The sequence below is a fragment of the Lissotriton vulgaris genome, chromosome 4_1 (assembly GCF_964263255.1).
Source record: "Lissotriton vulgaris chromosome 4_1, aLisVul1.2, whole genome shotgun sequence".
Taxonomy (NCBI): domain Eukaryota; kingdom Metazoa; phylum Chordata; class Amphibia; order Caudata; family Salamandridae; genus Lissotriton; species Lissotriton vulgaris.
The window spans coordinates 2,015,123,409-2,015,148,763 of record NC_141691.1 but is presented as its reverse complement, the minus strand read 5'-3'; the positions used below and the strand labels follow the sequence as shown (position 1 = coordinate 2,015,148,763).

Sequence of the window (25,355 nt, the reverse complement as noted above, 5' to 3'; positions counted from 1 at the left end):
CAATTTACCGGAAATCGTATCCGCAGTCAAACCATTGTCAATACAACACAGCACAAAACTTCTCACTCCCTGTTCCACCGCAGACTTGTCACCCATACCATAATCCTGACTCCAATCCTTGAAAGCACCAAATTCAGACCATGCCAGACGATACATCCTCCTTGTGGTCTCTGCAACAGAACTCTCCACCAGGCCAATCATCCTCACTCCCCCAAGGCCCAGATGCCGTCCGGCAGCTCGGTCTTGCATGTATCCGCTCCCGGTGCCAGGTGCCGGAACCGCTGCCACTGCCAACGAGACAAAGCATCTGCAATGTCATTATTCGCCCCAGGGACATGCTTCACCCGAAACACCACATTCAGCCGCAGACAAGCCAACATGCAATCTCCGCAACAGCCGCAGCACTCTCAGGTCCCTAGCTCTCTGATGATTCACCAGCTCCACCACCGTCATGTTGTCCACGTGGAAGAGCACTGACCTGTTCCGAAATTCCTCCCCCCACACCTCCAGTGCCACCAGTAAAGGGAAGAATTCCAAGAAAGCAATGCTCCTCCCCTGTTTGAGCCAGTGAGCAGGCCAGCTTTCAGCGCACCACCTTCCGTCCCAGAAAACACCAAACCCCGCTGACCCAGCTGCGTCAGAGTAAATTTGGCTTGCCAGACCGCCCTCTCCTCAAATTCCAGGGACACACCATTGAAGTCTTTCAGGAATGCAATACAGGTCCTCAAGTCAGCTCGCACCCCCATGGAAACCCTGACTCTGTGATGTGGGAGTACCGCCCCCGACATAGCCATGCTCTCACCACTCTACACGCAAAGTTGAGGAAACCCAGGAGTTTCTGAACCGCTCGCAAAGGAATCCGCTTCTCTTCAATCGCCCATTCCAAACATGCCAGTATTTCCGCCACCTTGGCCGCAGGGAGGCGCGCCAGCCACTGTACCGAGTCCAGCTCAATCCCCAGGAACGTCAGGCAACAGCTGGGACCAGCCGTCTTTTCCGGTGCCAGAGGCACACCATAATGGAGGGCCATCTCCTGGAATTGCGACTGGGCCCTGCCGCAATCCCCGGAATCCGCCGTCCCCAAGAAGAGGAAATCATCTAAGTAGTGAGTGACCTCACGGCACCCACTGACTCGTACCATGGCCCACTGCAGGAAAGTGCTAAATAGCTCAAACAGAGCACAGGAGATGGCGCACCCCATGGGCAAAACCTTGTCCACGTAGATGGCACCCCCAAACTGCATTCCCAAGAGCGAGAAATCCGCCGGATGAATGGGCAGCAGACGGAAGGCTGACTTGATGTCACATTTCGCCATTTCAGCCCCCGACCCACATACCCTCACCAAACGGATCGCATTGTCCACCGACGCATAGAGCACCCTAGAATCCTCCTCTGCAATGAAGTCGTTCACTGACCGGCCCTCCGGCCACGAGAGATGGTGTATCATCCTGAACTCACCTTCCTCCTTCTTCGGCACCACCCCCAATGAAGAAATGATCAGATCATCTAAAGGCCAGTCAGTAAACGGGCCAGCCACCCTTCCTTCCTCAACCTCCTTCCTCAACTTGGCAGACACCACACTAGGCAATTCCTTAGCTGATCTCAAATTGTCTGCCCAACGGTGCACCCTGGGACCTTGATAGCCCACCCTAAAACCCTCTGTGAAACCCCAGAAGAGCCGCGACGCCGCCTCCTGATCCAGGTAGCACGAGAGACACGGGGCCATCGCCTCTACACTAACCGGTGTAGGCGCCCTTCTGTCTAGGGTAGCCCCGCCCTTTGGCGTTCCTCCACTGTTCTGAGGGAGTGGCAAGTGTAAGGCACTGGGTGGGGGCATGTTTCCCGTCGCATTTCGAGCATTCATGCTTGAACTTACAGGGGTACCTGGAGCAGTACCCCCTATTGTAGCTCCAACAGGCCCCCGTGGAATATCCCCCTGACTTGTTCGGCTGACCTGAGACGATGGTGTTGGGCACCGCACCTCCCCCCGCCTTGGGCGGGACGCGGCGGAAAGGACTGATACACTACCGGCAAACCGCTGGCTGCGTGCGTGGATGCGGTGGAGTGCGTGGACGCCATCCACTGTACCCATAGTTCCTGATCCACTTCCCCCCAACTCTTCTCCGGATTCGCACTCACCCGGGCCCTGAATTCCTCATCATAACTCAACCAGGCAAAGCCCCGGAACTGCATCTGAGCCTTGTGAATGATGTCCATGAACTTGAACAATACAATTGCCCTATCCAAATACTTCTCGCAGTAAATACTGGCATAAATCAAAAACTCTGATGTCCAGTTCTCCATCGTCACTGGCACCCTGGGGCGCCTCGTCAGCTCCCACTCTTCATCCTTTCATCCCTCTTTAGCCTGCACCTCCCTATGCAGCAACTTAAACACATCCACGAATTCGTGCCTCCAAATCCGTGCCCTGAGTTTCTCAGAAAGATGCGAGCCCAAAGGCATCGCCAAATCCATATATGGTAGTTTTTTCGGTACTTTCAGCCCTTTCTCCTCCTTACCATCCCCTTTGTCCGTCTGCACCCCCGTAGTCACCGACTTACCGTCCACCTTCTCACCATCCTCCAGTGGACTGCCCGATTGCTTCCCCGACTCCCGGACCGAACCATCCCCCACACCCACCGACCTGCAAGTCTTCTTACGCCCCCCTCAGGGACAGTCATCCCAGGCTGCCCACCAGGGGCCCTCACCTGTGAGTTCAGTGGTCCGTTCCCTGGGCCGTCATCTGGGCGCCGCCACCTGGACCGCCGCCGTCCCGGCCTTGGTCTTCGTCGCCGTCGGGGCCTGTAAGACACCAATGTCGCCGTTGTCCGCAGCGCCCCCTAAGCCCTCTGCGTCATCCCGCACCTCCCCTTCTTCCAGCTCATCACTCATCACCATAATCCAACTCAAGCACCGGTTCCAGATCCACACGCGCACTCACCACCTCTTTCACTGCCCTCTTCACACCCTTCTGCACACCCCCAGGCGCACGCATTCCAGACTCTACACGTGCCGCAGGAGCCCGAGCCCTCGGAGGAGGGACAGCCGCCGCAGACTGCCCTGCTGCTTCTGTCCTGCGTTTTGGAGCCGTCTTGCGCCCCGCCAGGAACCCCCGGACTCTGCCGACAGCCGCCGGCTTGGATCCCCTCCCGTCCCTCAGGTCGCTCCAGCCTGAGCGGGCGCCAGCACCATCGGGCCTCAAAGCCCGAGACGCCGACGGGTATTCGCCGCGCTCTACAAATAAATAAATAAATAAATAAAGCCGTCCTGGCCGTCCCTACACCTGCCATCACTCTCTGGGGGGGGGTCCTCTACGGCCTTCCTGGCCCTGACTCGCCTCTGCGCCTCTTCCAGCTCGGCCTCCCGATTCTCCTCAGAGGTCGGGGTAGGAGGCCCCTCAATCTCATGACCCCACACTGCCCCCACTCTGGCCCTGGTCTGCTCCGCCCATCTGACCTCACTGATCTGCTCTAGGATCCGCTCTTCCCTTGCCCTGTCCTCCCAAGAGAGGGAGCCCCAGATCTGTGGGGGCGGGGGCGGGCAGTAGCCAAAAAACTCGGCCCCTGGGGGGAAAAAAAACCCCATGGACAGGCCCCGGGACCCACCCTCCCCCACCACCCAAGGGAACAGGGACAGCTGACCCACTGGATCCCCGGCCGCCTCCCGCCCCGCCGGGGCAGGGGTGGGCGCCCTGGAGCTGGTGGACAGGTCAATGGGGGCATCATCCCATTGCCCAGCATCCACAGTCCAGCCCCCTCCTTCCAGCCCTTCCCAGATGAGAGGTCCTCCGCCTGCCTCCCTTCACGGAGTCCCCTGCCTCCCCACCAGCTCCCACAGACAGCAAAGGGGGCACAACCTGGTTATCCCCATGCTCCACCCCACCCTCCACAACATTCGGCGCTTGCTCAAGCCGCAGCAGCTGGCCTGGTGGGGCCGCGCCCCTCACTGCTGCCCCAGATGCCCCTGGGACGAAGTCGAGCGGGGGGGGGGGGAAGACTCGCGGGGGCAGGCTCTTGTGCTTCCCGCCCCTCGCCGAGTCTCTGGGCGCCCCGCCCCCCCTCCGCCCCACCGCATGCCCGGCTCATCGTCTTTACATGCGATCACCGCAGCCATCACCCCTGCCGAGGCCGCGAGCGTGCCCCTCGTGGCCCTCACCACGCCTGCCCCAGCACACCTGGTTGGAGCAAGTCCTCCCTGCCAGCCCGGGACAGCAACAACAAGGCAGCCCGGACCTCCTCGGACGAGACGCCCGACATTGTGCTGCAACTCACGCTTCCGGCGTGACAAGGATCGGCTGCCGTGGAAACAGCCCTCGACGCTACTGTACAACCAAAACCCTAAGTAAACGCTAACTAAACTGTACTTTTACCGACCCTACGCTAAGCTCCCTTTTGCTACCCTCCCGATGGTGCCAGGCGCAGGAAGAGGAAGTTCCCTTCCTCCCCTGCGCCTTATACCCACCCCCTAAACTTCTCTCCTTCGCCTGCCTGTCCTATCCCTGCGCAAAAGACCCGGGGGAAGACTAGTCTGCGACTGTGCTTCCCCCGGGGCCCGGCAGCGCGCGCCAGTGGCGGAAGTGAGCCACGGGCCTCCTGGCAAAAAAGAACACTGAGGGACGCTCCTTTTCATGGAAGTTGTACTTGTTTACAACGTCGAATGAACGAGTCATGTACGTTGCCTCATTCGCAAGTTCCCAGATCGGAAATGTGATTTTATTTAGTGTGAAGGTTAGAACCGATAAGAATGTATCGTATAACAACATTTGTACTACCCCTTTGTGGGGCACTGAAGCGCTTGATATAGGGCCGTCCCTTAGTTTTCTATCCAAGCCATATAACTGGGCGAGTGTTTGGGCTTTGGGTCTCACTTTCATGCACGTACTGTCGAGATTTCTTGAGTACAACGCTGGCACCGCCCCTTCCGGTTGGCCCCTTGTTGTAATGAAGTCCTGCACGCAAAAGCGTTGAATGTCATAGTTGATATATTCAATTACATCGATGGAAACCCCGCGAGTGAAGAGCGCAGTACACAACCTCTTCAAACGACGTCATTCAGCGCCGACTGCCTCCGCCTCCGCCTCACAGCATTCCATCGCAACATTCTGTAGAACCCGTCACTAACATTCCTACCTCTTGGCAAGAACATTCACCCTACAACATGTTTCCCTCGATTTAAGAAAAATGTATATTGCTATAAAGTGTACAATTAATTCATAATCAAATCCACAAAAATGACATTGTTGAACAAAATAATGAATACAAAGTCAGTAACGGTAATCTCCTCACTTTCACCGAAGAAAACCAATATTAACAGCACCTGCTTACACGTTGGCTCCTAGGAACCACAGTCGGAAGATTTACAATGCTGGTTCGAGCCAACTTCATCAACAATAAAATATACAGTCGCTATTCGTCAAGTTGCTGCTTTTCGTCCTTGGTGGGCTGTATTAATGTTTCTCCAATCGTCGCCAATTGTTTTAATGAAGGTCCAACCTTTTGGCTATAACCTAACCCTACAGCACCCCTCTCTCCACCCCGCTGGTTTGCAGCCCTCACTCCTAATTGCATGACTCCTGAGCCGGTAGGTTTGTTTCAGACACCTCACCGGGGGTCCACAGCTGTGTGCAGTGCGCAGTGTCCTGGTCGCTGAGTGCTCTGTATACCACCTCATGAGCAAGAATGACTGGGAACATGAAGCAACCCCGGCAAATGTTGTCAGACCAGCACCGATAAAGGTGCATAGCAAATGAGCCTGACCACTACAAGGAGGCTTCGTATTGTTTTCCTCCCAAGAAAATTTGGGAAAACATGGTGCGTTCTACAACACACCTTTCATTATGTATTCAATTGTATTCGTTGTTAAAGCATAGTAGACAATGAGCTTACAGTGCACCAGGATACCACAATCTTTACAGGGTTTCTTCAATGATTCTCTCACTATCACCCTCCGACAATCCCTCTCATCTCTCTATAGCCCCTCTCTCACATGTATTTGATTTGTTTTTATAGCGCCACTCATGCCAGTGTGGGGTGTCAGAGCATTTTACATCACACACAAATACAGAGAGAACGAATCGTATGTGTGTAAATCTGTGTATAGAAAATGGTACATAAGAGAAAAGGGGCCTACAACGTGCAGGATTCACATGTCATGCATACTAGTAGACATTTTTTAAGAGGGTTTGGTCTGTAGAAGCACTAACTCAGGATTTAGAACTCAACACAGTGGTTAGGGTTTACTTTGCAAATAAGAATTTATTTCTACCCAAACAAACCCTTTTTAGCAAAATTAAGATAATGAAAGATTGGACCACAAAATTATAACTTTCTAACCTAGATTACAATTGCAACTTATGAACTGCATAGTGATAAAAGGATCTCCGTGGCAAAAAACTGTAACCCACTGAGCTATGCACATAAAATACTGTTCTGTGTTCTGCATGGTACACGTTCCTTGCAGCAGGCATATTAACCCTTTGCGCTACCTTAGATGAGGCAAACCTGCTGCTGGACAAAACTCCGATCTCTGGGCCCGATTCACAGAACTGACTTAAGACAAAATCCTAAACTTACAACCATTTTGGTATTCACAGAAGGCACTTACTCATTTTGGTATTCACAGAAGGCACTTACTCATTCGGTATTTTAATTTGAGATTTTCTTAAATGCTGAAGGAGTATTTTAATGTTTAAGGCATGCAGTGCTGCTGATTACTAGCTCCACCTTTTTCTTACCTTCAGTCAGCAGCCCCTCTGCCCCGGTCCACCGCGGCTCCTCTGCCGATTGAGTGGAGGGCGGCTCATCTACCGCGGCTCCTGGTGCCGGTCTGGTGGTGAGAGCGGGCGCCATATTGGGAGGAGTCAGAGAGCACTGGGACCTGAGGCAGCGGTCCAGTTGCTCAAGGCTCCTTCACATAAAACGTGATGTGTTGGAGGGAGCGCAGCGGACGAGCGCAGCGGGCGCGACGGAGGCGCGCCGGAGTCGCGCTAGAGTCAAGCTAGTCTGCGCTCATCCGCGAGCGTCCGGGACTAGGGGCTAAGGATACTGCTAGCTCCTATACATACACATCCGCTGATTTACAAGTGTTACGACCAACTACTATGATGTGTCCTCCCGTTCCTCACAACACGACAAAACGAATATCTCGCTTGGGTATAAATAACCCCGCCAACCTTACTGCCAACCCCGCTCCCAAGTATGCGGTGCTCACTACCACACCCAGCGCAACCTGTACTTTTAGGTGCATCTATTTAAACACTCGTTCCATGATTAAACATCAGACAGACATTTTCCTGCTATTAACGGACACACAACCTGATATGTTGTTACTGACCGAAACTTGGCTCACCCCGGACTCACTACCGGACATTTTAGCTGCCCTACCAGCAGACTATTACATCTTATCAGCAATACGTCCGGGAGGGAAAATTGGGGGAGGAGTGGCCATCATTGTTAACAAAAAACACCAACTTAGACAACTAACATCCTTGCCTTTGCCCAACACAGAAAATATAGTTGCTAAATTAGACACTCCTAATGGAACACTTGCATTGGTGCTACTGTATCGTCCACCTCAAACGATGACCACATTTCCTTCAACCCTAGCAGAGCTATTGGCTCCGCTGGTTACAAACCACTCTAAATTACTTTTGGTCGGGGACCTAAACTTTTGGTTTGATAACACATTGCTAGACCCTCAAGCAGCAGAGATGAAAGACCTTTTTAACGACATCAATTTGATACAACATATTCATACTGAGACTCATCAGAAAGGTCATAGTCTTGATCAAATCTGGTCCTCGAACTTTCCAATATCTTCTATTGCTATAAAACCCTGCTGCTGGTCTGACCACTACAGCATAAGCTTCTCTTTTCAGTTAGACAAAACCATTCAATTCAAGCTACAAAGCAGTAAGACCACTAGGAAATGGACTTCAATGGATATGTCAGCTTTCTTAAACTTTTTAAATACTTCCCTTCCCCTAGAGAGTACTAATGTGGAGGTAGCTGACCTCCGGTTTAAAGAATGGCTAACTTCAGCGATCAATATCTATGCCCCTCCTACGCGTCTTTGCAGCTCTAGGAGCTCGGACGCACATAAATGGTTCACACCGGAGTAAAAAAAAAATTAAAATTGGAAGTGAGGCAACAGGAAAGGGCATGGCGCTCTCAGTACTGCCCTCAAGCTAGGGCTATCTACTGCCTAGCCAGGAAGAATACCAAAAAATTCTACATAATCATAAGACTGCTTATTTCTCTACTAAAATTTTAAACTCTACCAACAAGTCGAAAGAAATTTTCAGGATAGTGAACGACTTATGTAATGATGACAGAACCTCTCCTCCGGTAGTTCCTTCACAAACACTCTGCAACTCCTTGAATGATTTCTTCAGCGAAAAGATTTTACTGATTAAACAGAACATATCCACACTTCCAGTTTGCGCCCCTGTGGATGATATCTTTTTTAATCCTTTAACATTACACTCTTTTCCTCCCATTGATTTGAAAGTTTTTTTAGAGTTACTGTCTAGAGTCAAATCAGGCTCCCCCATGGATGTTTGTCCCCCTTAAATTATGAGGGAAATTGGCCGGGCCATCCCTAATAGTATGATACCCTTGCTTAACAACTCTCTCATATCAGGGACAGTCCCCAGCAGTTTCAAGCAAGCCTTATTGATACCCCTCACTAAGAAACCTGGTATTGACCCTTTGGACCTCACAAATTATCGGCCTATATCCCTGCTGCCCTTTTTATCCAAAATTTTGGAGGCTCATGTCACCAACTGCCTCTCAAACTTTGTGGAAGAATCGGGCTATCTACAACCTAACCAAGCGGGATTTCGGCCTGGTCATTCTACCGAGGCAGTAATACTGGCAGTTCAGAACACCTTGAGGTCCAATGCCGACAAAAATCTTCACCAAGCACTGGTGCTTCTTGATCTGTCCGCAGCATTCGGCACAGTTGACTATTCCATTCTGGTCAACCGTGTCGAACAGGCCGGCCTCAGAGATTCTGCCTTGGCCTGGCTGAAATCGTTCATATCTGAACGCACTCAGTCTGTCTGCATAGGATCCTTTTCAGCTCCTAAAATCAATTCTTTTTGTGGGGTCCCTCAAGGCTCGTCGTTATCTCCCTTATTATTTCATTTGTATATGCGGCCCCTTCTCTTTGCTTTAAGAGAGCACAAAGTCACTGTATATAATTATGCAGATGACTTGCAGCTAGTCTTCATACTCAATTCACCTAATGCTGTGGAGGATTTTCAGGCAACCATGACCTTAATTCAGAGCTGGATGTCTTTAAATCACCTCAAATTAAACCCAGGGAAAACCGAGCTGATTTTGCCCGGTAAGAGCGAAATCAGCTGGAGCCCTAATTTTTGGCCTTCTGACATGGGTCTCCCCCCTAAAAAATCACAAACAGTAAAAAGCCTGGAGTGACCATCAATGAGGACCTTACTTTAAAATCCCAGATTGGAACTGTGGTATCCTCTGGATTTTTTCAACTAAAGAAAATTAGGAAAATCGCACACCTCCTTACCCATACTGCCCTAATTCAGGTGGTCATGGCCCTAGTCCTCTCCCACATTGATTTCTCAAACAGCCTCTACCTTGGCCTACCTGTAGGTCAACTTAGAAGATTGCAGTACCTGCAGAATCAAGCCGCTAGACTGATCTGCAAGGTGCCCAAATGGGAATCGATAAAACCAGGTTTAGAGACTTTGCACTGGCTACCTGTGGCTCAAAGAGCCGAATTCAAAGCCGGGTGCATCATTTTCAAGGCACTGCAAGGTAAGGGCCCCCTGTTCATCAGGCAGCTGATTGGAAGATACATCCCCTTACGCAGCTTGAGATCAGCCCATAAAGACTTACTTGAGGTACCACGCTTTAAGAAGAAACGACAGGGAGGGAGCTGTTTTCACTTTTTAGCAGCCACCTTGTGGAATTCATTGCCTTTTGGCCCTCAGACAGAGCAAGGATCTCCTTGCTTTTAGAAAGGCATTCAAGACCCACCTTTTCACACAGGCCTATTTGAAATAGAGACTCTTGCTGGTACATCCTTTGTTATGTTTTTTTTATCTCTCTCCAGCGCCAAGAAGCTCCTGGGCGTATGTGCGCTTTATAAATTTTAAATAACATAACATAACAGAAGTTAGGACTCCTAACTTTAGGACTCCTAAATGCCTTCTGTGAATACCGAAAGCCTTAAAGTTAGGATTTTTCTCAGTTAAGGAGTCCTAAAGTTAGGAGTCCTTACTTTACTACTCTTAAACAGAGAAAATTCCTAACTTTAAGACTTTCGGTATTCACAGAAGGCATTTAGGAGTCTTAAAGGTAGGACTCCTAACTTCTGTGAATACCAAAATGAGTAAGTGCCTTCTGTGAATACCAAAATGGGAGTAAGTTTAGTATTTTGTCTTAAGTTAGTTCTGTGAATCAGGCCCTCTCTCCGGTAGGTACATTAATTACCAGTTATCTTGACACTTTTATTGTTGCCTGAAAACTGTTGAATATGCAATGAATTCTGCAGTGCTTTTAAACTGCAGCACCGCTACAAAACCAGCCCCCAGTAACCAAAGAGGCCCCCCAACCTTTCAGCTTCCCGGGAAAACGCCCGATTCCTGGTACGGCCCGTCCAGTCTTGCTAATGAGTTTCACAGTTTGCATGACTGCAAGATAGGGGGTGGTGGGCGTGGCATGTGTATGCAAATGATCTCTGCTCCAGGACAAATTTGTACAGAGCATTTTGGTATTGCAGAAAGTGGAGAGTAGGTTCTGGCATGTCAGAGAATTATACCCAGAGCAGGGATTGGGCCGGAGGCCTAGTTGTATTCATATGAATAATGCATCTGGTGATTGGCACCTTCCTGTCTGTATCTTCCAGGTGTACCAGGACAACGTCTACGCTCAGGGCTGTGCCTTCCACTCCTTCAAGAAGGTGCTATTCGAGATGGGCCCCAAGTACTCCAACAGCCTGGAACTGGCGTCCTTCCACTCTATCTCCAAGGGCTTCATGGGAGAGTAAGTGCCTGCTGGTAAAACAGCACTTCCAGGTTCGAGCGCCATTGGACGACACGCTGTGGGCAGTGACGGTTCTAGGATATTTGGGTTCCCGGGGAAAACAGGAATGAGGGCGGCCCCTATAATTTGTATACAAGGTGACACAATCAGGGCTGTTTGCATCTCAATAGATGACCCTGCTCCATAAGCTGTTTGTGCAGACCCCTCCTGGGCTGCAGACCCTCTTTCTCACCCCTTTTACAGGTCAGAAAGGGATGAAGGTGTGAGAGTTGCTCATCCTCTGAGAGGGTTATCACTGGGATGGAGCTAAACTGCTGGACATCCAGTGGGCCTCTGAATAGGCAGCCAGCAGGAGGGCTACTTGCACCTGGGACCAGGAGCCCCCACTCCAAGCTTCGCCTCCCTTCACCAGGTCTGCAAGGCTCCGGGAGGGGACCCCTCTGTGGGTCCAATTGTAGTGAGACCTCTATCTTTCAGATGAATTGGCAGAGGGCACAAGAGGAGGTGTGTGTCACAATGGCCTAACTGTGACACACTGGTGCGGGGCCCTGGGCAGCTGCCCACCTTACCCATGCTTATCTCTGGCCCTGATAGTGGGTTGTTTTATAGTTCCTAGAGTACCAGGGCGTGTGACTGGACAGGTGAAGAGCAAGCCCTCCTGGTGATAAGTGGCCAATTAGGCCACAGACGCTGCAATAGGGTTGCTAGCGGAGCACACAAAAAAAATGGGGGGGGGGGGGGGCACTGAGACCCCCACAACATGGCAGCTAAGGAGGCAAGCCCAAATTGGTAGGGTCTCCGAGACCCTCACAGCAGGGCAGATAACGGGCAAGCAGTAATTTGTGGGGTCGCTGAGACTTTCTGCACATGACCATGGTATGCCCCGCCATGGCACGCTACGGGGTATAGGGGCAATTAACACGTATCAAGGCGATCAGGGTGAAAGGGATGGTACAGATGTGCCTGCTAGGTATCCTCATGGAATAGAAGAGGAAAAAATGGAAAATGCATGTTGGTGCTTGATTTTGCGATTCCTGAATGCAGAATTGGGTGGCATCACACCCCGCCACCCCCAACCCCTAGATGGAGCTGTGGAAGAAGGATATATTGTAATGGGTGGTCGCAGTCACCCAACAAATGAAACAGACCAAAAAAAGATAAGAAGGTAGATGAAGACCCTTAGAAGTGAGGTGGTATGATTAATAGAATTGAGGAACGCCTTAATGTCCATGCACCTAGCGTAGTCACAGATGAGAGGGGGGACATCGAATAGTGCGCTGCACAGACCGTGTGTAAGGGAACAGAAAAAGATATGGGCGTGAGACATCCTGTCCATGTATAACCATTGTACAGAATAATTATGCGTACTACCAAGATGGTTGCAGGTACAATGTTTATGATTACACTTTATTAAAATTCAATAAAAAATTATATATTTTTTTAAAGTAAAATTTGTGTTTTTTTAAGTTTTACGAGTTATTTAGCGTTTTGAAAAAATGTAAGAAAAGGTTATCAATTTTTAAAATGATTTAATGTCACATTCCTCGGTGAAAGAAAACTCGCGCTGTTCTCCAGGGAGTAATTATTTTCACAGAAAACCGCTTTGCATTCAATCTTTTTCCCCATTTCCCTTTTCAAATTTGCAAAGGTAAAACCTGTTGTGATGCTTTTTCCTCCATGGGTTCGAGTGGATTATATCTGATGCATGTGCTAATATTTATTTACAAATGTCTAGAGCTCGTTGCCCAGGGCCCTTCCTGGTGTCTAAAGATATAAGGAGTGAAGATTATGATAACTTGATTTTTTTATCCTATACTCTTCAGTGCTGACAGATTTCTTCTTAAACCTGTCTCTCTCTCGGTGTCTCCTAGGTGTGGATTCCGTGGTGGTTACATGGAGGTCATCAACATGGACCCGGAAGTGAAGCAACAGCTCACTAAGCTGGTGTCCGTGCGCCTCTGCCCGCCAGCCATAGGCCAGGCTCTTCTTGACGTCATCATGAACCCGCCTCAGCCAGGAGACCCCTCGTACGAACAGTTTGTTGCTGTAAGTTGTCATTGTTAGGTCTCGGCTAGCATAGGCTGTGCATGTGCAGTCTCGCTTGCGAGATCTTATGTTTTTGGGTAGATTTCACTAGCGGGCTTAAGCCCCGCCCCTCTTTTCCATTGGCTGGCGTCACAGTTTAGGGTAAACAGTGGCCAGCCATTGGAAAAGAGCATCCTTTGACGTACACTTTTCTCTTTTAGAGCCGTCCCACTTGGACGGACTACCCGACTTACTGCTGGCGTAAAAGTTTTGTTATCTTCTTTATGGGGCGAAACAAATGCCCCATTAAGAAGATAATAAACCTTTTTTTACGCCAGCAGGAAGTCAGGCTGAGTCTGTCCAAGTGGGACGGCTCCAAAAGAGTCTGTCTGGCGAGCGCTTGTCTGTCTTTCCCTCCCATGCTTGTGCTCTCCTCCTCTCTGTTAGTAGATCTCCCTGCCTCCAATTCACTCTGGCGCTCTGATGCCTTACAGTTCACATCCTCGGAAACACTTCTCCCAGTAACCAGACTCCCTTAAAGTGGTCGCAAGATATATCAGTTTCATACTAAGAAAGCGAAAAGCCAACAGGAGCCTGTGAGCGCTTGTTTTTCTCTGAATTATAATTGTCTGCTTCGGATCCAAATGAAGGAGCTACCTTTTCTGTGGAGGGAGATATCATTTTTTTTACACAATCTTTCCTCTATATTTTGTGTTTTTTCGCTTCTGTGGGATTTTCCCTTCTGTTAGTGGTGATCTACAAAGTCCCTTCAGTCTCAGCCTGCACGCGCACAGCCATCGCAGCGCTGCGGAGATAAGAATGTCTTCAATTTCTTCTCTGTGGAAATCGAGGCTGTCCCTCGCGTGCAGCACATCCTGCCCGCCTCGTCACCAATGCCTTCCTCTCCCTCGCCTCTCACTGTGCCGGGGCACGCGGTAAAGTTACACAGTCACTGAAAATTCAGAACACTAACCTTTCCCACCTGATTGCCTGAGGTTTAATATATTTGTGTATGCTTCTTGACCCCAGCAAAATATAGGGGAAGTAGAGATTCTATAAAATGTTGGGGAAAATATGTTTGTCTATATTGAAAAAGGTCAGATTTTCCAGATATTGTCAACCCAAATGGTGTTAGGTACTGGGAATTACTTTTTTCGTTGAGATTTTAGAAGTATATACGAAAAGCAAAGGCGCAGTTTATAGAAATTGGTTGCACAATATCAAAAAGGGCTCCTTGAGGATACATAGCAGGCACATCTGTACCATCCCTTCCACCCTGATCGCCTTGATACGTGTTAATTGCCCCTGTACCCAGTAGCTGGCTACGCCGGGGCATACCCAGGTCATGTGCAGAAAGTCTCTGTGACCCCACTAATTACTACTTTTCCTCCTTAGCTGTCCTGCTGTGGGGGTCTCGGGGACCCAACAAATTTGGGCTTGCCTCCTTAGCTGCCATGTTGTCGGGGTTTCAGGAACCCCCCCCCCCCCCCCGCCCCCCAATTTATTTGCATGCTCCGCTAGCAACCCTATTGAAGGGAGGCTGGCAGTAACTGCGCCTCTTTTACTGCCAGCCATGCTTCTCGTAAGCAAAGACTATAAGTGCAAAGTGTATGTTTACGCACCGCTTACAGGTTTTCAATACACATAAATGAACGGCACTGTCATTTACAATGCCAATAGCTCAAACTTTCGCAAAGGCAAGACCTATTGCATTAAAAATGCTTGTTTTTCTTTTGGTTTGAATCATCCGGGTTCCTGTTCTGAAGAACTTGTTTATGTATCATTGTGAAAATTAGACTCAAGGGGAAGACTAGCCAGGGCTCGAGTCAGGGTACCATGCCGGTGGATGGCGTCCCCCCACTTATTTTTACCAAGAACTCGATAACTGGAGCAAATGGAGCCACACATTCACTCTTTGGCCTCTCTGGGGCAAAATCGGAGCTCATTCAGAATGCTGCTCACCTGCTGGCTTCTCTGATGCAATCGCATCTAAGGGGTGAGCGAGGGGAAGCAATGAGTCTGTTGGTGCAAGCCACCTTTCGTGACATCACTTCTTATGTGGATAGTGGAAAATGAGAGTGGCTGTGGAATGACTGCGTCAATAGACTGTACCACGTTAAGCCATAATATTGAGATGACCTCATCAACCTCTCTCTGGTTTTATCCAGTCACATTCTTCCTACTTCCTGAGGTCGATGACATCCTCACAAGTTGAGTCATCTCTGCTTCTCGAGACCTTTAACCTCACCTATTACAATGACGTCCTCTCGACAACCCGAGTCATCCCTTTGCGGCCCCTCTTGTTACCTCAATGTATTTCCATCAGTGACATTCCCTCCCAAGACGGTCTCATGTTAGTCATTCATTGGTGTTCACTCACTTCATATTCCTCAGCCATCCAATGACTGCTCTGAACACACCTCCTTGAATCATCAAGCGAATGACCTGCTCCTTAGCTCGCCTCATATTCCTCTGGCACTCAATGACGTTGCTCTTATTAGCTTACTTTACATTGCTAAGTTATTCTTTAGCTCACTCATGGTCAGGAGCCTTTCACTAATGGTTGTATGATAGAGGCACGCAAAGCTTAACCATATGTGCCTCTACTATGCAACCCGACCCACTCATGCGACTTGTCCACGCATTCCTTCATGACGTATGCCCTTACAGCGCAATTTCGTGGTAAAGAAATGAATGGTAAGGATATATGCGTGGCTAAGTTTGCCACTACTCTGACCCGCATCCCCCACCCTAAGCCCTAAATTATAAACCCCCTACCTGACACCCACTGTAAGACCTAAATTACAAATCCCCTCCCTGCCCTGAGTCCTAAAAATACCCCATTCCTTAAATACTACTCCAAACCCAGCCATAAACCTACCCCAGCCCCTTTCTCCTGCCTGGAGTCCTAAAAACTTGACGCCTCCTTAAAAGTACCCTGACTCCCCCCTCCATGAGCCCTAAAAACTTGACACTGCCCCCCGAAAGCGACCATCAGACCTGCCCCAACCCCACTTACCTGTCTGTGTCCAGTTCCTGTTCCAAAGCTTCTGTTCCTATTTAGAGTCACCGCCCATTTATTTAAAGAGTTTTATATAGCGCTGGCTAGACCCGAAGGTATCAGAGTGCTTTACATAAGGTTCAACAATGTAACAGAAAAAGATCAACAATTACACATTACGTCAAAAAATAAGCAATACATTAGGAGAGGAGAGAAAGGAGAGAGAAAAGTAGTGGCGGTGGAAGGGGAGGTGAGACAGGGAGGACGAGGGAAGAGACAACAGGAGAGACGAAAGGAAGTCTGTCTAAAGACCGACTGGGTAGGTGACGTCCAAGGAGGGAATCCACGGCCCGTCTCCCCTTCAGCTAAACCAGGTAGCTCCATCGGGCATCAGACAAAATAGTTCGGTCTCAAGTGGCGGGGGAAGAAGATCACAGAAAAACAGGGTGGGGACCAAGGGCAGGTGAGGGCAAAGGTCTGAAGCTGGAAAGAGTGGAGAGGGGTGAGGGTTGGGGGAAGGGAGAGGGGCGAGATAATGTAAGGAGAGACGTGGGAGAGTTTGCCCAAAGTCCGGCTGGGTAGGTGATGGTCATGAGGGAGTCCAAAGTACATCTCCCCTTTAGCTCGAACACTAGAGAGCATCTGCCTTAATCACGCATATGGGTGGTTTAGGCAAATGCGTTGTTCAGGCAACCGTGGTTACGCTTGCAGGCTTCTGGAATGCGTGGCTCTAGCCGCGGGCTTCTGGATGTTTCCCCTCACTGATATTCCTCTCATTAGCTCACTCATATTCCCATGAAATTGAATGATATTGATCTCAGGGACTCACTCATGTGCCCGAGTGATTGAATGATATTCCATTAACTATCTCACACATATTTCTCAGTCACCAAATGATATTCTTCTCATTAGCTCACTCATGTTCCTGAGTCAATGATTGGTAAATCTTTCATTAGCTCACTCATGTTCCAAAGTCATGATTTGAATTTAATTTGCTTTGATTTTATTTTATTTTTTTAAAAATATTTTTATTAAGATATTTTGCAATTATATACAAGGCACGGCATCATTAATACAAAAAAAAAGAAAAAAAATGAATGCAGGACATTAAGAAAGAAAAAACAATCAGTAAACCATCAACAGGCGAGATAGAGAAAGCAACATGCAGTTCAAACACAGAAGTAAGATAACTTGAATCAGAGTATTCTTCCAGATTGTGTAACCTAAATAATATAATCGCACAGAGTTCTCCTTTCCTAATCTTTCCACACAATCAAATAGATATCTCCCCTTATAATCAGCATAACCAATTATATCTCATATATGAACCTTATTCAGCCAAGTTGTAGACAGGCCTCGATTTTATACTGTTATTCATCTTTCCACCGTGTTATAGGATCCCATATTATCCTACCTAGCTTCCTTCCCCTTTTTCCCTTCCTTGCATATATCTCTTTCTCCACGTTGTATGTTATTAATAATTTAGCCAGCCATTTGTGAAAGGTAGGTGGTATGGGGTCTATCCATGCAGAGGCTATACATAATCTCATAACAGACATTGCAACAAATAAAAATTCCCTCCCACAAAAAGGTCGTACATCCTCATCATTGACTCCTAGTAGAATGGTTCCAGGGGTTAATACGATTTCAGTTCCTAAAATTTTGTTTATGAAACATTCAATATCTTTTTTTAGTAGATCTAGATGAGGACATAAGGCAAATACATGTTGTAAATCAGCATCCAAACTTCCACACCTATAGCACGTAATGCCCACTGTACCTCCCCATTGTGCTATTTTAGCGGGTGTATAATATAAATGATAAAGTGTTTTATAATGTTGCGCCTGTAATGGTGCTGAACATAACAAGGAATAACCCTTTTCTAAAGAGATACCAAAACTTTCAAAGCTAATTTTAAGATTGTCCTTCCATTTTTCGCTCCATTTTTGGTGGTCGTCCTGTTTTGCTTTTATCAGTTCAGCATATAATCTTTTGATTGTGCAATCTTGCCCCCCTTGAATTATCTCCATAATTGCGTTACGCCTGAATCCCAGAACGCCTCCTTTTTTGTTTAGGAGAAAACTCCTAATTTGGAGATATTTAAAAAATTGCCTAGTTTCTAGGTTAAATCTAACTTGTAGATCTTTGAATTGGAAAATCCCCTGATCGCCCTTTATATCCCCTATAGTTCTAATTCCCCTGTTTTCCCACTCTGCAAATATAGGTCCCAAGAAGATATCTTGTGGGAGGGTTGGATTATATGAAAGTCTCGTATATGGATTATATTTTCCTAGGCCAATTTTTTTAGCGAAGCTTTTCCAGATTTCATATGCTGCTATTATCGTCTTAAACTTTGTCCTCTTATAATAGCTGGCCTCTGTGAATTTCAGCAGAACATCCTTCGCTTCCATTCCCAGAGTTAATCCATAGATTGCTAGTGATCCAAATTTGCTCCACTCCTCTGATCCCTCCCCTCCCAACAAACCAATCATATTCTGTAGAGCCGCCGCCCAATAATAAGATTTTAAGTCTGGAACTCCCCAGCCTCCCCATTAGCTCACTCATATTCCCATGAAATTGAATGATATTGATCTCAGGGACTCACTCATGTGCCCGAGTGATTGAATGATATTCCATTAACTATCTCACACATATTTCTCAGTCACCAAATGATATTCTTCTCATTAGCTCACTCATGTTCCTGAGTCAATGATTGGTAAATCTTTCATTAGCTCAATCATGTTCCAAAGTCATGATTTGAATTTAATTTGCTTTGATTTTAATATTGATAAAACGCACACAAATGCCCGAGGGCATCTTGGCGCTGCTCAAAAAAGCAGATGAAATAATAAAAAGGAGAGAAAAATGGGGATACTAATTATGCCTGAAAAGCCAAGTCTTTAAGTCCTTCCTGAACTTCAGTAAAGAGGGGGCCATTTTTACCTCCAACGGTAACTGGTACCAGTTCCGGACTATACAACACACCAGGCTCCTGGCTCCCCCGGTGGAGAGTCTGTAGGTGGGGACGACCAGATGTCTTGCTGAGCAGGAGCAAAGATTTATTCCTGGGTGGTACCATCTAAATCTATTTTTTCAGATAATCAGGGATGAGGTCATGGAGAGCTTTATTGGTCGTACATAGGTCTTTAAAGTCAATCCGTTTTTCTACTAGGAGCCAATGCAGTTTTTTAGGGCTTGGGAGGCTGATCCGTTTCTAGGGACCGTCGCCAGAATATGAGCTGCTGCGTTTTGTAGGATGTCAAGTTTATTCAATGATTATCTTGGTAGATTCTGGTACAGACTGTTACAATAGTCCATACTAGATAGAACCAGGCCAATAATAATTGTCCTTAACAGATCAACAGGAAGGAATTGAGCGATTTCCTTGACTGAACACAGGGCGAAGAAGGCGGCCAAGGTGACTCTATTCACTGCTCATTGAGTGATAGTCCCATTGTTAGTTTTTATATTCCAGAGTTATTGAGTGATAGTCCTTTCATTATCTCCCACATTTTAGAGTTGTTGAATGACACTCCTCCCATTCCATAGTGTGAAGGATTTATTGGGGCTCCAAAGACTCATCTTTCACCAGTAAAGTTAAACATTATTATATAAAAACTGGTCTCTACAACCTAAAGTTTGAGGAATCTGATTACAGATCCACTGTCTAGTGCAAGATTCTCCATGTCTTCTGATCACTCCTACCAGTGGGACTGAGGAGCATCTTGTCTTCAGTGCTTTGTGTGTGATAAACTTAACGATGCGGATGCAAGATATATCTAATAACGCCATGATTGAGTCTGTGCTTTGTCATTCCACTCTGCAGGAGAGGAAGACAGTTTTAAGTAACCTGGCAGAGAAGGCCTCACTGACGGAGGAAATCCTGAATAAGGCACCCGGAATCCGATGCAACCCGGTCCAGGGAGCGATGTACTCTTTCCCCAAGATTGAAATCCCAGAGAAGGCTGTGAAGTTGGCAGAGGTAAGGAACTACTTTGATAGAAACATTCATGGGTTCTGACAGCATGTGTTTGGCACAGGAAAGGGACCATCACATTTGTCCTGCTTTGATAGACACCTGTAGAGTGTCAACGCTGTGTCACAGGACTGTCCTCTGGATACAGCGTATTAAAATGTTGGACTGCTAGCGTTGGGGACAATAAATGTTCACAGGATGCTACAGCTGCAGGGATGACACAGAAAATAATCATTAGAGATGGAATCAGTGAATGTCAGGATGCTGCTGTTGGAGGATTCATCAGCAAGTTCACGATTTTTTCGAATAGAAAAGGGTTCACTTATTGTTCAGAGCATTCTTTAGTAAGTTTGAGATCTTTTGGCCAGAACAGGACTCACTCAGTGTTCAGAGGAGTCAAGTGAGTTTGTGATCTCTTGGTTGGAGCAGAATTCACTCAGTGTTCATAGAGTTTGAGATCTTTTGGCTGGAGCCTGGTTCACTCGGTATTCAGTGGATTATTCAGTAGATTTGTGGTGGTCTAAGGAGGAGCTGTGCTCACTAAGTGTTCTGAGGATACTTCAGTAACTGCGTGGTAGCATTGCCTAAGGATGGTCTCAATCAGATGTAAGAGAGCGGTTCAGCACACTTCTTGTGATGATTGATGGAGCTGGGCTCTCAGTGGTCAGAGGATGCTGTGCTGAGTTTGTGGTGATGCTCTGAAGAAGTTGCCTCACCAAGTGTTCTAAGGAGGCTTAATTAATTTTGTATTGATCTGGGCTCGCCCACAATACAGAGGATCATTCAAGGTCACCTTGTTTATGTTGAAGGGAGTTGAACGTACCCATTCTTCTGAGGAAGCTGTAGCGAGTTACCGGTGATGGCATAGGGTGCTGGGCCCTCCCTGTGTTCTGAAGTTCTAAGGATGCTGTAATAAGGTACTGGTGATGCTGGAGGTAGCTGGGACCACCCAGGGTTCTGAAGATCATGTAATATATTACTGGTGATGGTGGAGGGGGCTGGGCCCACCCAGTGTTCTAAGGAGGCTGTAATAAGTTACTGGTGATGCTGGATGGAGTGGGCACATCCAGTGTTCTGAAGAGCGTGTAATAAAGTACTGGTGGTGCTGGAGAGAGCTGGGCATATTCAGTGTTTTAAGGATGCTGTAATAAGTTACTGATGATGCTGGAGGGAGCTGGGACTATCGAGTGTTCTGAAAATCATGTAATAAATTACTGGTGATGCTGGAGGGAGCTTGGCATATCCAGTGTTCTAAGGATGCTGTAATAAGTTACTGGTGATGCTGGAGGGAGCTGGGACTACAGAGTGTTCTGAAAAGCATGTAATAAATTACTGGTGATGCTGGAGGGAGCTGGGCATATCCAGTGTCCTAAGGATGCTGTAATAAGTTACTGGTGATGGTGGAGGGAGCTGGGCCCATCCAGTGTTCTAAGGATGCTGTAATAAGTTACTGGTGATGCTAGAGGGAGCTGGGCACATCCAGTGTTCTAAAGATGCTGTAATACGTTACTGGTGATGCTGGAGAGAGCTGGGAACATCCAGTGCTCTAAAGATGCTGTAATAAGTTACTGGTGATGCTGGATGGAGCTAGGCACATCCAGTGTTCTAAGGATGCTGTAATAAGTTACTGGTGATGCTGGATGGAGTGGGCACATCCAGTGTTCTGAAGAGCGTGTAATAAATTACTGGTGGTGCTGAAGGGAGCTGGGCATATCCAGTGTTCTAAGGATGCTGTAATAACTTACTGGTGATGCTGGAGGGAGCTGGGTACATCCAGTGTTCTTAAGATGCTGTAATAAGTTACTGGTGATGCTGGAGGGAGCTGGGTACATCCAGTGTTCTAAGGATGCTGTAAAAGTTACTGGTGGGAGGAGGAGCTACGCGGGCATCCAAGATGCTCGCGAGAGCAGAGGGCTCCCGAGACCCGCGCCGCCCTCTTGCAAATATCCTTGTAATATCCTGAATTCCTATATGGGCTTTCGAAGTTCTACTCTCTCTGATCCTAATATACTTCCAAGAACTGAAATCTGACTTCAGGAACCGTTTTTACATCGTCTTCAACTTTCTGGCCTGCCCCCGGACGGGACCGGGGTCTCTACTGCTCGGGCTGACCGAGACCCAAGTTAACAACAGCGGTCAAGGGACATCCTTTCCACCGGTGCCATTGTCACTTTCAGTTTCGGTTTCTCCTCAACCTCCTAATTGACTGTTCTGGAAGCGCTCCTGATCTCGAACTGCGGTGGCCTGACCCGCTGTGCTTTCCGGCCATATCGCTGGTCTCACCAGCTACGATTTTGGACAGAAACTTTGCTTTGGCGGCCCAACGATATCTGCCATTTACACCAGGTCCAGACCAAACCTGGCCCAGACCAAACCTGAGGCCGAGAAGCGCAAGACGAAGGTGCCGACCCGTGGGGGATCCATCCAAACTAACGTTATGGACCGATATACAAAACCAAAGGGTTCCCCCGGTGGTGCTGGCCGTAGTCTTGAAGACCCAAGGACGGACCTTGTGGCGTCATCGGAGGTCTCACTCCAGGATCTAATGTGTGCCATCACTGGGGTGAAGACTGATATGGGGCTACAATACGAGGCCATTGTCTCCAAGATCGACACGGTGGCCATTGATGTTACCCTTATTAGAGCAGACTTGGCTAAGACCAACGAGAGGGTCAAAGCCTTGGACCTTAAGGCCTCCAGTCTTGTTACTGATATGGCGGATGCGCAGTCGGAGATTGGCAACCTGCGATCGTCGCATGATATGATGGCCAGACGTCTGGACAAGTATGAAAACAGGAACCGGCGTAACAACATTCGCTTCGTCGGGGTGCCGGAGAGCCACGGTGCCACTACTGTTGACCTACTTGTGGAGGATCTAATCGTCACTCATCTCGCTCCTGCCGGACTTAGTAAGTTCTTCGCGGTTGAGCGTGCATACCGTTTCCCGGGTGGACAGACTAAACCGGGGGCCCCCCTGAGGCCTATTATCGCTAGGCTCTTCCACTTTCGGGATCGGGACGCTTTCCTCCAGGCTTCACGTAGGCGCGGCCCTTTGAAGTACGAGAACAGTTCAGTTTCCATATATCCTGATTTTACTCCTCAAGTCCAGCGACAGCGGATGGGATTCCAGGGGGTGAAACGGCACTTGCGGGACTTGGCTCTCAAGTATGCAGCTCGACTTCGTGTCGAGTACCAGGAGCGTACTTTCTTTTTTGACCAACCGGACAGTGCTGGCGACTGGCTAGACTCGCTGCCGAAGATGGACGATGGGAGCGGAGGCCCTGGTGGTACGGACGGAGGTGCATCAGCACAGGAGTGACATTTTGGTTCTTGGTGTCTGGTTGTGGTTCGCATTCACCGACTGAGTTTTGCTATTATTTGTTCATTGTTGCTATAGGCCCGAGGGTGGTGCGGGGTGGGGCAGTCTCTCTTTTCCTACTCTGGGGTTCTTTGTGTAGTGTATTATGAAGGGGCGACAGGCACACTGCAGATTGGGGTGGCTTTTTAGTCGTACGCAGGGGTGCAGGGTGGGGGGTGTTGTAACGGGCAGTTGTTTGGGGGTGGAGGGGGGGTTGTTTTTGTTTTTGTATTTGTTCTTTTCACATGGCACAATGAGTATTGCTGTTTCCTGCTACTCTTGGGTACGGAGGGGGGGGGGGGGTTGTGGTGCTTTGCGGGGATGGGGGGTGGTGATCTGAAATTGTTGTCTTGGAACGTTAATGGTCTGGGTGACCAGATAAAACGTGGCGTTGTTCTCCAGTTTCTTAGACGTCAATCCCCTGACATTGTCCTGTTACAGGAGACGCATTTGATAGGGAATGCGTGCAGGGCCCTGGATAGACGCGGCTATAGATTGGTAGCACATGCTGGATTCACATCCGGCTCGAGAGGGGTCGGCATAATGATTAAATCCTCCCTGCCCTTTGAAATAGACGAAGTCACACTTGATGACAGGGGTCGGTACGCAGCGGTCTCCGGGCGGTGGGAGGGGAAGGTGCTCACAATCGTTAGTATTTACGTTCCCCCGGGTCTTCAAGCTACCACCTATGCCGACCTGGGACGGACTCTGCTAGGGCTCCCAGACGGTCTCCTTGTATTGGGTGGGGATTTCAATTCAGTGGTCTCTGGTGATTGTGACCGATTTTCCCCCAGGGTCCTGCCGGCTTCTCAGCTATGGCTTTCTGAACAGCTGGAGACCTTTGGATTGGTAGATGTTTGGCGGATGCTACACCCCTCGCAATTGCAGTATACGTTCCACTCTGGAGCACATGGTAGCCTCTCTAGGATTGACTACTTTTTAATGCTGTCCGCCCACACTCCTTCGGTGCGTGAAATCCGCCATCTTCCTAGGGGTATTTCTGATCATTCACCCTTGTTGCTCGGGGTCTCGGTGGGTTTGTGCAGTGAGAGCAGGATTGCCCCTATTCATCCTTGGCACCTACGAAATCCTAAGATGCGCTCCGAGCTTATCAAGGCCATTGATTGTTATTTTAACGAAAATGTGGGGTCTGTTTCTTCGTCTGTATCCTTGTGGGAGGCCTTTAAAACTTATAAGGGGCTCTGCACTGTCACTGATTGCTGCCAATCAGAAGCCTAAGCAGGAGGACTTAGTGCGCCTCGAGGATGAAATTACTTCGCTTGAAAGTGAATTGGGCGGCAATGATACTCCTGCAGTCTTACACTCCTTGGCGCTGAAGCAGGCGGACTATAGAGCCCTGGTGACCGACGCTGCCAAAGTCATGTAGCGGAACCAGTTGGGCAGACTGTATGATGTGGGTGACAAGGCGAGTAAGCTTCTGGCGTGGTTAGATAAATCTGAGAAAGCGAGCCGTGTGGTGCCGGTGATTGAACGGTTGAATGGTGAGCGCATGTCTGACCCAGGTGAGATTGTGGACTGCTTTGTGGATCACTTCCAGACGGTTTACCGATCGGTGAGCGATAGGGATGAGTGTGATTCCCGTTTGCTCCTGCGTGATATTGCGCTACCCTGTATCTCGGATGAGGACAGATCTATTATGGTACACAGACAAAATATCGAGATTTAAATTTCGAAATACAATTATATCGAAGTTTAAATATCGATGGGACATAATATAGAAGGTAAGTAATATCGACAGTCTTAATATCGATATTAGTATGATATTAGTAATATCGACGTTTTAAATATCGATGTTAATAATATCGAAATAAATAATTTCGATGTTACTAATATCGATTTTTAAATACATTTTGTGTATATTATATAGTATTATGTTTTAATATTTATTTTTAATGTAATTTAATTAAATATTGTCTTTTAGTACTGTAGCGGTTTGTGGGTTTATAGGGGAAT

General features: G+C 48.2%; 1 protein-coding gene across 7 annotated transcripts in view; it reads left to right on the top strand.

Moving 5' to 3' along the window:
- LOC147724882 (alanine aminotransferase 2) overlaps positions 1–25,355 on the top strand; it is a 1,140,553-nt gene that overhangs the window by 1,084,090 nt on the left and 31,108 nt on the right. For all 7 annotated transcript variants that reach the window (XM_086966412.1, XM_086966408.1, XM_086966411.1 and 4 more), the window contains 3 exons: positions 10,885–11,021; positions 12,893–13,067; positions 19,874–20,029. In XM_086966412.1, the coding sequence (XP_086822538.1) occupies positions 10,885–11,021; positions 12,893–13,067; positions 19,874–20,029 (468 nt within the window). The remainder of the gene's footprint in view (positions 1–10,884; positions 11,022–12,892; positions 13,068–19,873; positions 20,030–25,355) is intronic.